Source organism: Sciurus vulgaris (genome assembly GCF_902686455.1).
Source record: "Sciurus vulgaris genome assembly, chromosome: 1".
Lineage (NCBI taxonomy): Eukaryota > Metazoa > Chordata > Mammalia > Rodentia > Sciuridae > Sciurus > Sciurus vulgaris.
In genome coordinates, this window is record NC_136461.1 from 172,367,580 (window position 1) to 172,383,961 (window position 16,382).

Genomic DNA, 16,382 nt, shown 5'->3' on the forward strand with positions numbered 1-16,382 from the left:
TCCAACTCCATTCATTTACCTGCAAATGCCATAATTTTATCATTCTTTAAGGCTGAGTAATATTCTATCATGTATGTATACCATAGTTTCTTTATCCATTCATCAATTGAAGGGCATCTAGGTTGGTTCCATAATCTAGGTATTGTAAATTGAGCAGCTATGAACATTGATGTGGCTGCATCACTGTAGTATGCTGATTTTAAGTCCTTTGGGTATAAACTGAGGAGTGGGATAGCTGGGTCAAATGGTGGGTCCATTCCAAGTTTTCTGACGAATCTCCATGCTGCTTTCCAGAGTTTTGCAACTCCACCAGTAATGTAACTCCACCAATTTGCAACTCTACCAGTAATGTAAAAGTGTGCCTTTTTCCCCACATCCACGCCAACACTTTTTATTACTTGTGTTCTTGATAATAGCCATTCTGATTGGAGTTAGACGAAATCTTAGGGTGGTTTTAATTTGTATTTCTCTAATTACTAGGGATGATGAGCACTTTTTCATTTATTTGTTGATCACCTGTGTATCTTCTTCTGTTTGGTGTGTACCCAGTTCCTGGGCCCATTTATTGATTGGGTTCTTTGTATTTTTGGTGTGGAGTTTTTTAAGTTCTTTATAAATTTTGGAGATGAGTGCTCTGACTGAAGTGTGTGTGGAAAAGATTTTCTCCCACTCTGTAGGCTCTCTTTTCACATTATTGATTGTTTCCTTTGCTGAGAAAAAACTTTTTAGTTTGAATCTATCCCATTTATTGATCCTTACTTTTATTTCTTGCACTCTGGGGGTTAAGGAAGTCTGGTCCTAAGCCAACGTAATGAAGATTCAGGCCTACTTTTTCTACTATTGGTTGAAGGATCTCCGTCTAATTCTTTGATCCTTGATCCATTTTGAGTTAAGTTTCGTTTAATTTCATTTTACTGCATATGGATTTCCAGTTTTCCCAGCACCATTTATTGAAGAGGCTATCTTTACTCCATTGTATGTTTTTGGCACCTTTGTCTAGTATAAGATAACTGTACTTATGTGGGTTTGTCTCTGTGTCTTCTATCCTGAACCATTGGTCTACCTGTCTATTTTGGTGCCAATACCATGCTGTTTTTGTTACTGTTGCTCTATAGTATAGGTTAAGGTCTGGTATTGTGACATGTCCTGCATCACTCTTCCTGCCCAGGATTGCTTTGGCTATTCTGGGTGCAAGTTATTCTCGCACTCAGCATTTGTGTTGATCAACGTTATTCTACCCTTATTTTACTTTTTGGTTTACTAAATCCTATTTGTGGAACTTTTAAAAGAGATTGGATAGACTGGGGCTGGCCATTGGATTTGTTGAGCAAAGTCGAGGTCTAAGCTGAAGTTCCACCTGTCTGAAATGAGGGCTCACTCTCTCCCTCATCCTTATACCACAATATGTATTTGGGAACCTCAGAAAGAAAAGGCTGGGCCCAGAGATGGCATGTCAGAGGTGCTGGTGGCCTCCAGTGCTACAAGGTAGACACTTGATTGCTGCTAAGTGAGGGCAAATGGCAACTCTGTCCTCTTTGACAGGAATGAAGAAGGACAATAAGCCTCTGGAGCACCCCACAGCTCTCGAGGGGTGCAGGGCACCAGCAGGGTGAGAGTAGGGTATGCTGAGTGACTCAATGTCTGTGGCCCAGCACATCAGAGCTGTGGACCCCAAACAGGAGTTCTTTAAACCAGACTGTCCCTGAGAGACACCTGGAGGACACAGGTGGCTGTCTTTCTCACTGCCAAGCCCTCAGCAACTCAGAGTGTGGCACATGGAGGTGCAGCACATGTTTGTTGAATGGATGATGCATGAGTAAGGGAATCTTTCTGAGACCTATCATCCTGAAGAAACCATTGCAACTATTATTTAAATTCCTCTCTCTTGTTAGAAAGATGACTTTTTTGTTTGTTTGCTTGTGGTACTATGTATTGAACCCCAACCATTTTTACTTTTTATTTTGAGACAGGATCTTATTGAGTTGCTCAGTACGTTGCCTAGGTTGGCCTCAAATTTGCAATCCTCCTGCCTCAGCCTCCCGAGTAGCTGGGATTACAGGCCAGTGCCACAAAAGATGGCCTTTTTGAGGCATGCAAATTGTAAACTTTTTCCAAAAAACCTTCCCTTTGTCTGTCTAGTTATGCATGCTGGGTTGTTTGTGGTCACCTGACCATGTCATTTGCAGAACTCTCTGGAGCTTCCATTTAAGGATGTATTCTATATGCTACCACCTCACCTCTTCCTGGCAACAGGTACAGCAATGGTCTGCATGGCAGGACTATGTTTTCAAAACTTTCACTGTCTCCCTCTTCTGAACAGTGCTGTGGGTTGTATGTATAACTGAATCCAGGCGAGTCACATTCTGCTTGTAAGCACAGGCTAACTTTCATGCTCATTCTAATAAGGGTTAAAGCTTGTTTCGTGGCAGATGGTTGCAGAGCCCATATTTTGAAACCAAGCCTGTCTTAAAGGAGATAATCCCCACTGCCTTGCCTGGATAGAAAACCTGGAAACGTTCAAGTAGTAAACGGGAACTTTAATTGAGAGCATTCAAAATGTGAAAACAATTAGATGGAATATTTTCCATTAGACCACACATGCCTACGGTGTGTCAGAGGACCAACTCTTCTGGCCTGGCTGCTCCCCTCTGCGTCGTTTGTACCTTTTTCTAGGGGTGAGTGTGTCAGGGGCTGACTGCACCCAGGGAGCAGGGAGTCACAGGTGGGCTTCTCTGTGAACTCAGAGCTCTGATGTGAGGAATGAGTAGATTCACCACAGAGTCTCATTATGGTCACAGACTTCCTCTGTGTTACTAATGGAGAGAGAAAAGGAAACAAATTAGGCATGCAGCCATTGGTGGAGACTTTTCTTGAGGCTCTGCATCTCTTACCAATGGTCTAAGATTCCCTGGAGCTCTGCCACACCCTCCACACCCTGCCTGGAGCGGGACTGGGAGGAAGAGAAGCCGTGGAGGCCGTGTATACATCATCACCAAGGAGGAGGGAGGCTGGGAGTGGCAGTTTGATCACCCCAAATTGGCTGCAGTTGGGCCCCTTTGCTGACCGTGGCACTAGCCAGAGCTCCTAATGCTATTTCCTGTATATTTAGTGGTAACAGCTTCACTTTCTCTTTAGCCAGGTGCCCTACTTTTTCATCCAGGAAAAATAGAATGTGTTCCTAAAAGCCGGTGTCCTCATCAGCCCTTCTCTGCATGTCCTGCCCCATCGCGACATTTTCCATCGTCTTTGCTATGAGCCCAGCCCTGGACTCGCGAGGTCAGCCTCTCAGCCACACTGGGTCAATCATGGCAGACAGCTGAACACGGAAGCGAGTGCTCATGGTCTCTCCGGAGCATTACGTGGCAGAAGGAAGTGAAGAAATTGGGCTTAAACTCTGGGGCGTGTTATTAGGAGTCTGATGTCTCTTGAGTGATTTGAGCCTTACAAATGTCCATCCAGCTCGGGATGTGGCCATTTATATTTAATAGAGGCTGATGGATGTGGGCTATTTTCAGAATTAATAAGAAATATGTGTTTCAAAGGAATTTGATGTCATCCAATTAAACTGCAAGGGAAAAAAAGGGTTCAAGGAAGAATCTTACTGAAGACTCTTGGCCAGGGCTTGTCTTCTTCCTCATCTGGACACCGTTGCTCCTCCTGAAGAGTGTCGTCGTTGATGGAAGACATGAATTATGACGATGGTGATGCAAGGCACAGAAACCAGGGCTGGGCTGGCTGTCCAACGGGAGCCCTGGGGCTGAAGCAGCTGTGGGTGCTGCTGAGTTTGTGGGCTCCAGGGTTCCTGATTCTGGTACCATGGTGAGGGCTCCCCATACACACCTAAAAAGCCCCCGTAAGTGCCCAGGCTGGACTGAGCCAGGACACGCGAGGGCCAGGCAGTGTCGCTCATACCAGCTTTGTCACCTTGGGCCAGGGGCTTTCTACTTCTCTGGCCCTGGATTTCCTAAACAAAGGAAGAGGACTTCCTGTTTCACCATCTTTTTCACCTGTTTAGCTTTTCTGAAACTCTCTGTTCCATTAGCTGGCATGATAACTTACAGCCCGAGGTCGTTGATCTTCCGTGCTTCTAGTCTTACCCTTTCAGGTCTCCAACTCCTTTATGAATTGGCATGCATAATGACAATTTAATTTGTTATCTGACAATGTTGCCATCTGACCTCAGATTTACTGGACACACTGAGTTTACCAGATAAAGTTACATCCAAGACTGGCTTATGTGCACCACTTCACAGTTTATGAGGTTCACATAACCAGATATGGGGTGCATAGGAGGTACTCAAGAAATATTTATTGAATGAATAAATGAGTGAATGATTATGTAAGTAACATCCTCAAGGCACTATGACTCATGTGTGTAAAGAAAGCCAAGAGAGCCAGGCACTGTGGTGCATGGCTGTAATCCCACTACCTCGGGAGGTGGAGGCAGGAGGATTGCAAGTTTGAGGCCAGCCTCACAACTTAGCGGGGTCCTAAGCAACTTAGCAAGACCCTGTCTCAAAATAGAAAGGGCTGGGGATGTGGCTCAGTAGTTAAGTGCCCCTGGGTTCAATATCCAGTACAAAAAAAAAAAAAAAAAAGGAAGGAAGGAAGGAAGGAAGGAAGGAAGGAAGGAAGGAAGGAAGGAAGGCAGGCAAGCAAAGAGACAATGATGGTTTTTTGTTGTGGTAGCTATACATAACACAAAATTTACTATTTTAACCATTTTTAAAGGGTGCCCCTCAGTGGCATCAAGTACATTCACATTATTGTACAACTATTCCTACAGTCCATCTCTGGAACTTTTTTATCACCCCAAACTGAAACCCTGAACTCATTAAGTAAGAATTCCCCCTCTCCTCCTCTCTTCACTCCCTGGCAATCACCAGTCTGCTCTAGCCCTATAATTTTCCTGTTCTGGGTACCTCATATAAGTGGAATCATAATATTTATCTATTTGTGACTGGGTTCAACCATTTGTAGCATGTCAGAATTTCCTTCTCCTGTAAGGCTGAATCCTCTTCTGGTGTATGTCTACTTTACTTTTTGTTTATCCACTCATCCATCAGTAGACACTTGGGCTGCTCCCACCTCTTGGTTATGGTGGAGAACACTGCTATGAACCTGTGTTTATATACCTGCAAGTGAAATTGCTGCATCATCTGGTCAATTCAATGTTTAATTTTTTGAGGAGCCGCCATATCGTTTTCCATGGTGGACAAATGCTGACTTTTGAAGACTGAGTTTACTGAAGATCATTTCCCCTTTCCCTGATGGAGTAATGAAATGATTCCCACAGGCCCTGCACTACATGGCCCCAGACCATGGGGCCTTCATGTTCTGTGTGTTTGTCTGTTTGTATGTGGCTGGTGTTTTGTTGCCAGGCCAGTTTCCCTCCATCAAAACACTGCTTGTTTCCTGGTACTCCGTTCTGTCCTGCACAGGTAAGGTTGTTGACAAGTCCCAAGCAGATGACCTGAAACTGCATGTAGCTATGGATATTCCACTTCTCCTTGTACAGAAGGAATGAACCACAGAGAGAACACTAAGGGTCCAGGACACAAGAAGGGGATATTTCTTTTAGGTCAGCCCTTGTGTGTCATGGACTTCTCTTCATGTGCTCAGTCTGCAGTCATTCCAGGGGCCCCTAGTAAACTTCTTATGTCTTTCTGGCCAGAACTAAAACCAGTCCCTGACAAAGGAGAACATAGTTGCTGGCTCACTTACAGCAGTCATGATTCATGCCCTGGGGAACCACAGAGCAATAATAGTTGTTGGCAAGTCAACCAACAGTGTCTGCCACATACCCAGAAGGAGAACAATGCTGTGCAGATCTACTGAACCAGCTCCACCAATGAGGTCGGTGGTGGCCTTTTCCCCCAACACCAGTCTCATAAAGACCCTGTGTAAGCTCATTTTAGTTCCTTTTACAATCCTTCACCTCCTTTGTAATCTGTTAAGCATGGGGTCTTGTGGTTTTAGCTTTTTCCTACCAGAAAACCAATTACTAATTGTCCACCAGTTAGGAGGCAACTCCCACCTGCTGGCCAAAAAGTGGTTTGGATGGGAGTGAATTTGCCATAGGACAGTAACCTGGGGCAGCATCAGACACATGAATTCCTGTTTCATGATACAGATGCTATCAAGATCGGAGCAAGGTGAAGCACTTGGAGCCTTCTCAATGTAACCGCCATTCCTGACTCCCCTAAGTAGCTGGATTGCCTTTTGTTTATTCCGCCTCATGCCATGCGATGTCACTGTCACATGTCTCTGCAGACAGAGGCTCCCTATATGCTTTGAGCCCTAGTAAACAGGTTAAGTCAAGGAAGAGGCTGCTGATTGGATTTCATGAGCTTTTCCATCTTATTCAGAAGGGGATTTTTTGGGAAATGTGGCTTTCACCCCTGTTTTCAGTTCTTTTTTTGTTGGGGGGCAGTACCAGGGATTGAACTAAGAGGCACTGGATCACTGAGCCACATCCCCAGCCCTATTTTGTATTTTATTTAGAGACAGGGTCTCACCGAGATGCTTAGCACCTCACTTTTGCTGAGGCTGGCTTTGAACTCATGATCTTCCTGCCTCAGCCTCCTGAGCCACTGGGATTATAGGTGTGTACCACCACACCTGGCTATTTTCAGTTCTTTGACATCAATTTAGTTCAACTTAATTCAATTGAACCTTGATTTGATCTTTGGTCATCAAAGGGGAAAAGAAACCAATGGTGGAGAATCCAGAGGCACACTCCCCATATTAAGTTCTCTTTCACACATGTTCCTGGGAAGCAGGAGCTGTTTTCTCTGTGTCCTATGGAGCAACGTATTTATTCACTGTTTATTGAAGTTCACCTGTCTTTCCCTCTCCACTGCAAAATCTTCCTCTTCCAGGCCTCCATGAACACTCCCACCTCCAGCCACCTGTTTGAGCCTTCATGGCTCCATCCTGTGGCTTGCAAGGCCCTGTGTGACCAGCTCCCTTTTCTACCCAGCCTCATCTGTCCTCCTGCTCCAGTCATACTCAAAGTTCCCTAAATGTGCCCCCTGCCCTTCACCCCCAGGTCTTGAGCTTGCCATTCCTGAGTTATTACCCTCTGCTTGCTCTGGCTCCATTTACCTGTCTGACTCCTCTCCTCCTTAAGGACTCCATGTAGCGGTCACCTCTTCAGAGAAGATGCTGCTGATCTCCAGGATGCTGTGAGGGCCTCCTCCGTTTCCTTGTCTGCCGCCTCATGAAAGCATGAAGCCTTGGAGGACAGGGGCCTTGGTCTTACTTGCCATCACCTCCCCGACATCTAGCTCAGGACCTGACTCTTGATTGACACATGAATGAATGAATGATCCTGGCTCACCTCTGCAGGCAGAACCCACGGGTCCTCACCTACCACAGCCCCCAGGGCTCATCTCACAGCCCGGGAGGAGCCCAGAATCTGAACGAGGGTCTTTCCTCTCTCCCCTCAGGGATCAACTACTGTGCACTGAACAAACCAGGTTGTGAGCATGAATGTGTCAACACGGAGGAGGGCTACTACTGCCGCTGCCGCCGGGGCTACACCCTGGACCCCAATGGCAAGACCTGCAGCCGTGAGTATCCCAGAGGTGCAGATGCGAATGGAGGGTGGCCCCCAGGCTCACTAGCATCCAGGCTCTGCTGAAGCTCCTGGGTTTCCTGTGGGCCTGATGGTCCAACTTTCATGCATTTCCTTGCCTGGGTTTTATCATCCATAAAATGGAACTGTAAGTGCTACCTACCTCATAGGGTGGGTTATGAGAATTGAAAGAATCAATATGTGTAAAATACTTAGAACAGTGTTGCTGGACACAGTACTCAGTAAATATTAACTAACATTACTATTTGCTATCAAAAGCATTTACTTTCCAGTGACTCAGGAGGCTGAGGTAGGAGGATCGTGAGTTCAAAGCCAGCCTCAGCAACAGAGAGTTGAGTGCCCCTGAATTCAATCCCTGGCACCCCGCACACACACAAAAAAGCATTTACTAAGTTGGCTGGGCATGAGTTCAAATCTAAGGTCTGCCACACACACTACATGGGTGACCTTGTATTTAACTACTCCAAGTTTTGATTTCCCATCTATTTAAAAAAGTGAACAAAAAAAATGGCATTGAAATAAAATAAGCAAAAACAAAAACAAAAAACAAACAAAATAGTATTGATCCCCCAGTGGTGTTATGGGGAATGATTGGAACCTTTTCAGTCTCTTAGTTCAGGGCCTGGTGCTAGGTAAACATCCAGCCCAGAACAATAGTTCATATCATGGGGCTCGTGAAAAGGACCAGTGTCCAGGACCAGGTTGGGACAAGAGGCTGGAAGGGATAGACCTCAGAAAGCCACAGGTTACCCTGGCTGATCTCAGGGCAAAATCGAGAAACATGGGACTTTTGTGAAGCCTTTTCTTAATTTTCTTGTGTCAGAGCCACAACAAAGCTTCATTTGGTGATGTAAACGCATGGGAACTTGCTGGCCTTGCCAGCTGGATGGGTCCACCATTTTTAATGAGGCACAGTCTCCACCAGCCCAGGCCAGCAGGGTGGGAGCACGTGGGTGCTGTGGTAGATCCCTATGACCCTGGCACACTGAGAGCTGGAGCTCAGTGACATGGCCAGCGTAGAAGGGGCCCTTTGTGTGGCTTTCCACCCAGCAAGCCACACATCTGCTGCAGCTTTGGAGACAGAGATAGATTGTGAATGAGAACAGTGCAGCTGTTGAACATTTGGACCCTCAACTGCCAGGAGGGGAAGTTTTGCAGCTGAAGTATGAGGTCCAGAGCCATCCTCAGGGAAACTTGTTCCCTTTCAGTCTTCAGAGGGAACAAAGCGCCTTGATTAGGCTTTCTAAGGACTGACCTCAGAGGACAGAGGGCTTTGAATGAGGAAGTTGGTGTAAAAGCCTGCCCTGTTGCTATACATTTGCCTCTGAATTTCTGCTTCAGTCAGCTTTGTTGCTGCTGTGACTAAAAGACCCAACCAGAACAACTGTAGAAAAGAAAAAGTTTATTTGGGAACTTACGGTTTCAGAGGTCTCAATCCACTAAATGGCAGGCTGCATTCCTCAGGGCTGAAGGTGAGGCTGAACATCATGGTGGAAGAGGTGGTATGGTAGAGGGAAGCAGCTCACATGATGATCAGGAAGGAGAGAGGGAGGAGGAGAGGGAGAGAGAGACTCCGCTTGCCAAATACAAATATATACCCCAAAGCCACACCCCCCAGTGCCCTACCTCCTCCAGCCACATCTGCCTTCGGTTACCACTCAACTAAGCGCATCAGGTGATTAATTCACTGAGTGGGTTAAGGCTCTCACAACCCAATCATTTCCCCTCTGAACCCTCTTGCATTGTCCCACATGTGAGCTTTATCTCACATCCAAACCATAACAATATCTGAGTCCTTCTGAGAAGGCAGTGGGGAGCAGGAGGTCTTCCATTCAATCAGAAGATACCTTGTGCAACTCTTACCTTTCTCCTGGAGTCTGGGATCTTCCAGCTGCTGGTCCTGGCTCATTTCCTAGATAAGACTGTGCATGACTTGGCTGACCCCCACCTAGGCCATTGGGGGTCCAGACCTGCCTGCCTTTCTCTCCCTGCATGCCTTGGGGAACTTAGAAGAGCTCAGAGGATGGGCCTTTCTCTCTGGGATCTAGTCAACTTGAAGAAAGTATAAACGAAGCCATTTCTGTCCGGGAGTCCCCAGGGAAAGCCCTGGTCTTCCACTCCCCCAAGGCTCAGGGAACCCTAGGCCATGACAGCAAGCCCTTAGAGGACACTTGCTCTGTGTAGGTAGGTTCATGAGCACTTTCCATGCACAACTTTCCATCCTCCCAACACCTCTCTGAGCATTAGCATTCTTAGCCTATTCAAGGAGGGGAAAACTGTGCCCCCCCCCCAAATTAAGTCTCTTTCCTGGGGTCCCCTGACTGGTTAATGGCAGAATCAGGATGTGCACATGGGCATGTAGCTCCTGAGATCCTGCAAGCACTTGCAGGAGGCACACAACCAGGGGAATGTTCCAGAAGGCACTGGTTCCAGGCTCTGCGGGAGTGAAGAGGCTCACTTGGTGGCCCTCCACAAGGCCTTCAGTGTTTGTCCAGTCTCAGGGGGGACTTTCTCCATCCAGGAAATCTGGGAGGCTAGCCTACAGGACTCTGTGGGAGCTGTCCGCCACAGCTGTGTGTTTCCTGGCCTTCGGCCCTCGCTGCCCAGGGACCAGATGCGCGATGTTTGGGTGCCAGGATGGGCCACACAGGCAGGCCTAGGCTTTGGTTTGTTTTCTGAATTTGGACATCCCGATGATGAGGAATTTTTTTTGTTTAAAATCACATTTTCTTTTTCATTTTCAAGTAGAAATGAAACTACGTAATTAATTCTTACTCATCGCTACTTGATGTGATAATAATGAACGTTCGTTACATGGCCGCTGTGTGCCAGCTACCATTCTGAGGGCTTTCCATGTCTCGCCTCCTCTGATTCTCCCCGCATTTCTATCACCATCCCATTCCTCAAGTCAGAAGATGATGGCACAGAGAGGTCAGATCATTTCCCAGCGTCCACCATAAGGGAATGGTTGAAGTGGGACTTGGGCCCAAGTGGTTTGATGCAAGAACCCTCGTTCTTAAGTGCTACTGCATTGGCAATGTGACTTTGGGCAGGCACTTTGTCATTCCTGGGCCTCCCTTTACTCTCTGAAAAGGAAACCACTCCTGTTCTCGGTAACACCAACACGGGATGGCAGACTTGGCAGGCCAAGGCCCTGGCCCAGAGTGCTGCTGCCTTCATCTTCAGGGACAGCAATTCCCAGGCGTTCAGTTGTGTGCACTTTACATCAGACCAAGAGATGGAGAGGAAAAGAAGCAGGGCTGATTCTCCCAGGAGGCCTGTGGTAGTGGGTAGAAGGCAACTGCCCCCGAGGCTCGTTTGGCCACCGAGAGGGCTTTGGTCGTCCATCCCCTTGGCTGGTGAGGCACTGCTCTCTCGGTCCCTTTATGTCTCTGTGTGTGACATAATGCAGGGGTGGACCACTGTGCGCAGCAGGACCATGGCTGTGAGCAGCTGTGCCTGAACACGGAGGAGTCCTTCGTCTGCCAGTGCTCAGAAGGCTTCCTCATCAACGAGGACCTCAAGACCTGCTCCAGTAAGTCCCCCTCTGCCCCTCCTTAGTAGGAAAGGGTTCGCGACAGGAGTAAAATGTGCAACCACTGCAGAGGACGGCAGGTCGGATGTGGCCCTTTTTTTCCTCAGCAAAGGCCCTTGTGGGATTGTCTGTTGGGGACTGCATGCCTTCAGGGGTGGTAAGCATGATGGTCACTTGATTTTTGTCAGTGTGACTCACTGACAGGGCCTCAGCGACCTCACCTGGCTCTTGGTTTTGCAGGGGTGGATTACTGCCTGCTAAGTGACCATGGTTGTGAATACTCTTGCATCAACATGGACAGATCCTTCGCCTGTCAGTGTCCTGAGGGACACGTGCTCCGCAGCGATGGGAAGACCTGTGCAAGTGAGTCCCATCATGCTCGATGTCCCGAGACAGGCAGGACTTGGCACAAGCCTTCTGTGGGTGTGCATGCACTGTCGACATGTGCATGTGCCCGTGCATCCTCTTTCCTGGTTCCACTGGGCCCTTGTGAATGTGTGTGACTACATCTCTTCTCCTTCTGAGCCCTGCTTCTCCCCCTGTCCGCAGGTTTCCTTCCCGACTCCTTGACACAGCTCTTGCTCTTTCCAGTCTGCCTCACTGTTATTTTGAAACGGAACAGAATCCTAGTTCCAAGCCCTCTCCTATGCTTTGAATGTGTCCCCTCCAAAATCCATGTTGAAATTCCACAGCCATGGCAGCAGTTTTGAGAGGTGGAGACCTTCAGAGGTGATTAGGTTGTCACAAGGGCTGACTGCCTTTTTCAGAGGAGAGGGTTAATTCTCGAGGGGCTGGGTTAGTTAGGGAAAGAACAGTTGTTATAAAGCAGGTCTGGCCCCTCTGTCCCCTCTTTTGCATGTGCTCTCTTGTACTTTTCCACCATGAAATAAAGCAGAATGAGAGCCTCACCAGAGGCCGGTGCTGTGCTCCCTCTTGAACTTGGCAGCCTCCAGAACTGTGAGCTTGCTAAACCTCTGTCCCTTCTAATCTTTCATTCTGCAGGATTCAGTTATATAGCAACAGAAAATGGACTGAGATGCTCTCTCTGCTCCACCCACAGCCAGCCAGCCTTGCACATGAATAATAATGTGGGCCACCTGCTGACTGCCAGCTGGCTGCACTCTGAGCACCAGGCTGGCTCGTGCACTGTCTTTTATCGGACAGATGAGGAAACTGCAGCTCAGATTAAGGAAAGAGACCAAGGTTTCCCTCTATGAAGTGGGGGTTTGCACTCTGCTCTGTTTGGGCCCAGTTGGTTCTGGGAGGAGGAAAGGCTCCTGAGAAACCCTTTGTCCCCTCCCTGATGGTCTCACAGCATGTGGAAGGGTTGGCAGTGATGTTGCCTAGGTACATGTTTCCCTGCAGCTGCTCCTAACCCCTGTCTCCATTTTAAAAATATGTATATATTCATGATCCCAGATAGCCTTTTCTCCTTCACTCAAGGATGCAACTGGTTTGCTGTCCTGCGGTCCCCTTTCCAAGTGGACCATGACAATGAATTGAAAAAATGGTCATTTTGAGAAAAGCAATAAAAAATGGAGAGAAAGGACCGTGATTTACCCTCCCCTGTCCTTCTGGTCTTTCTGATTATAAGGCCAAAGTCCTTGAACACTAGTACAATTGTGGCCACAACTGTATCCACCTTTTTGTATCATCCATTCACAAGGGCAGAGAAGCTGCCAGCAGAGCGAGGCATGTCTGTCCATGCAGTCCGGGATAGAGTCTTGGATCTCGGTAAATGGGTTATCCATGTCATGGCTCGCGTGTGGCTTCCTGCCTAGTTGCCTCCCAGACTGCTACCGCAGCCAGCTCAGGGAGGGACTGGGCACTGGGGGTGTAGAAAAGGGTGAGTGTGTGAAAGAGCATCTTGACTTGACTGCAGGCCAAAGGCAGACACAAGGGGATTAGTGGGCTTAATTCCCCACCATAATCTTAGATTATGCATGCCCTTCATTGTCCTCCTCTGTGATCATCAAGGACTGAGCATAAGATGGTTGCAGGACTTCTAAAAAATCCTCGCAGACCCTTCCAGGCATGTGCAGCCACTCCTTTCAATCTCTTGCCTTCCCCACATCTGTGTTCTGCCTTCACCAGTTTGAAATGTTGCCCATTTTCTTATTTAATGTGTGTTCATAACTTATAGCACGGTGACATCATCCGTATGAGTAATTAAAAGTGAATTTTGATGCTTACATATGGTTGGATCCAAATGAGAACTCGTGTGATAATCATATGGGTTAGCACTGTCCTCAGGAACAGCACAGGAGAGACGCTTTATGCACCAGAGGTTCCCCTGATGGCAGACTTTCCGCCTGCTTTGGAATGATCCGGTCTGACTGCCCTGTCCTCTAATGGTGGGCTAGGTTTTCACTGTGGCACAGCTGATGGGGATGGGGATGTCTGTTCCCCAGCCCTATGCCAGGTGACACAGAGACAGATGACATGGCTATGACTTTTTGGTAAAGATGGCTGGGCAGTGGATGGGAGCCAGCAGGGATTGACCTGTCTCCATAGCCGAGAGCTGCCTTGGCCTTTATAAAGGCAGCTTCCACTCAGACCCTTGACAGCAGGTCAACCCCAGCTGAAGAGCCCTACACTAGCCTTTCAGAAAGTTCTCTGAAACATGGAGCTAAGGCCTACTCCTTGGGCCCTAGGGTAGAAGTGGACACTGTGGTCCTCAGACCCCTGTGGGCACCTTGGCTCTCTGGGTTTGAAGTGAAGCCTGTCCTTCCTTCCTCTCAGCCCTCTGACCCCCAAGCTCTGAATATTCAGACTTGGGGAGGGCAATGGGGTGGTCTCTTCTACCAGCTGCAGCTGAGAGGTCCCCCCGCCTTTTACTAGGAGTTTCCCTGAGATAGACTTTGTAGAAGGGCCTCCCAGCACCAAGAAAGACTCCATGGACCAGATGTGCATGGAGTGCATCACCTATTGGCTTTTGAGGTCAGAGGTTGGAAGGCTCAGTCTCATCTGGAGTCAGAGTTCCCAAGGACTTAATAAAGTGAAACAGGTGGGCAAGTGAACAGACAGAAAGACCAGCTGTCTTTCAACCCATGACCCTGGTACGTGGTTCACTACCTGCTCAGTAACCTTCAATGACTCCCCACTGTCTTCCGGGATGAATTTCCAATTGCATTCCTTGATTTGGCTGTATGGAAGACCCCCTCCTCTACCTCGTTAGCACTGCCTTCCTGTGCTTCAGCCACAGGAAGTGGCAAGTCTGTTCTCTGAGCAGACACTGTACCTTCCAGTCTATTCTGTCTCCACTTAGGGATGTTCTCCCTACCCCAACCCTGCCATGGAAACCCAGTGTCACCATCACCAGTGACAGTCCTGAGTTGGGAACTTCCTCTCCCTCCTCACCCACTGAGTGACACTCTCCTCCACCACCACAGGCTCAGTGGAGACCTTCCTGCCTGCTCTCCTACCTAGCCTCACCTGTGGCTCTCTGCAGACATCTGAGAAATAGCATGGCAGAACATAAAGAGTATTGAACTGGGACCCTAGAGCCTCGATTTAAATCTTGTCACTTTTACCCTGGGCAAGGTAGTTGGCCCTCTCTGGGTCTGATTGCTCATCTGTAAACTAAAAGTCATCATTCCTGTCAGTTTGCCTCTCCCCACCCCACCCCCATCCCTACCCCGCTGCCTCCGGGCACCTGTGGCACAGGGAGAGCAATTCATCAGAATGCTTTATGAACTTGTAGAGTGATGCAAACCCATAACATAAGTGCTCTTGCTAGGATCCGAGCTCCTCATCAGACTGCCCGGCACTGAGGGGAGGCCAGAGGAAGCTCCCTGAATTGCTTCCTGGAGGTCCATCTCTCAGGTCCAAGCCTGCCTTCCTTGGAGAGGCTCTAGAAATCCACCATGCTGGAAGGGGGTGGACTCTGGAGTCCATGGGCTGTCCTAGGGGAGGCCCTCCCTCTGGCTGTGGAGGATGGTAATGGAGATCTAAGCCCAAGCCGTCCGGCCCTAGGGATTTGGTTGGCCATACTCCCAGTCCAGCTACCACAGGCTGATCTGCAAAGGCTTGTTTAGGCCTAAGGCACCTCGCTTGGCCTTTCAGGGATGATGCAGCCCTGAGCAAGGATGGGAGTGTCTTAGTCTTCTCAGGCTGCCATGACAAAATGCCACAGACAGGGTATTGTTTCTTAACCACAGAAATGTATTTCTCACAGTTCTGGAGTCTGGAAGTCTGAGATCAGGGTGCCAGCATGGTCAGGTTGTGGTGAGAGCGTTCCTCCTTTCCTGCAGACAGCCAGCATCTCTGGTTGTGTCCTCACATGTCAGTGGGCAGAAAAGTGTGGGCACATAAGAGAAAAAGTGAGCTCTTATGTGGTATTACAGCACTAATACCCCTGGAACTGAACCCCGGCCTCATCTCCTCGTCTAAGCCTAAGCACCTTCTAAAGGTGCCTCCTCCAAATACCACTGCATCCGGGGTTTTTGAGCATAGGATGCACGGGAGTTTGAGCATAGACCACAGTTCAGTAGGAAGCAGGGGTGAGGGAGGAGGATCTCCCTCACCCTTGTGAATAGGCTTGATGCTACAGAAGGAATGTTCGAGGCCCTCCCTTGTTTTTGTGGGAAGCAAGCACAGGGAGGAAACTGATGGCCCCAAGCTGCCTGGGGGTCAGTAGCAGAACCAGGACTAGAACCTGGGTCCTCTGGTTTCGGATCTTTTGCCCATTGTGAGATGCTCATAAAAAAGGACATCTCAGTTCAGCTGCTTCTCAGTCTGAGAAAAGTTCATACAGAGGTAGCAAAGGATTGACTGCTTCTAGTTTTATCATAAGAAAAGCCAGGAAGCAGAGTCATGCCATCTATTGGCCTTTGGTTACCTTCTTGGCAGGTGGCCGCCGTGGCCGTCTCCCTCTGGGATTGAGCTGGAGCCTCAGACCCAGGGTCTGTTGTCACCAGAGGTGCTAGTGCAAGGAACATGTGGCCCCCCAATTGGTGCCCCACAGACCTGTGAAACTCACTAGATGTGTAATCCATATGTGGGCAGCAGTGTGCGTCAACCACAAAAACCTGAGCTACGTCCTGAAACTTGCATTATCCTGATCACAAATTGCAGACTCCATTTGCAATATGGCTTTAATTTAAAAGTGTGAGCTGCCTCTTCATGTGGGAAAAGAAGAGGATCTTTTCTTTAGGAAATGTTTTCTTCCCACCTCCTAAGACCTCTTGTAAGCCCCCTTACCTGTTCCACTTAAGCCATGGTTCCTGATTGAGCCCCCTCTCTGAA

General features: G+C 48.3%; 1 protein-coding gene across 2 annotated transcripts in view; it reads left to right on the top strand.

Annotated features, from left to right (window-relative positions):
- Positions 1–16,382, top strand: part of MATN2 (matrilin 2) — a 142,414-nt gene that overhangs the window by 99,878 nt on the left and 26,154 nt on the right. For both annotated transcript variants that reach the window (XM_079126176.1, XM_079126175.1), the window contains exons 8-10: positions 7,452–7,574; positions 11,013–11,135; positions 11,376–11,498. In XM_079126176.1, coding sequence (XP_078982302.1) covers positions 7,452–7,574; positions 11,013–11,135; positions 11,376–11,498 — 369 coding nt within the window. The remainder of the gene's footprint in view (positions 1–7,451; positions 7,575–11,012; positions 11,136–11,375; positions 11,499–16,382) is intronic.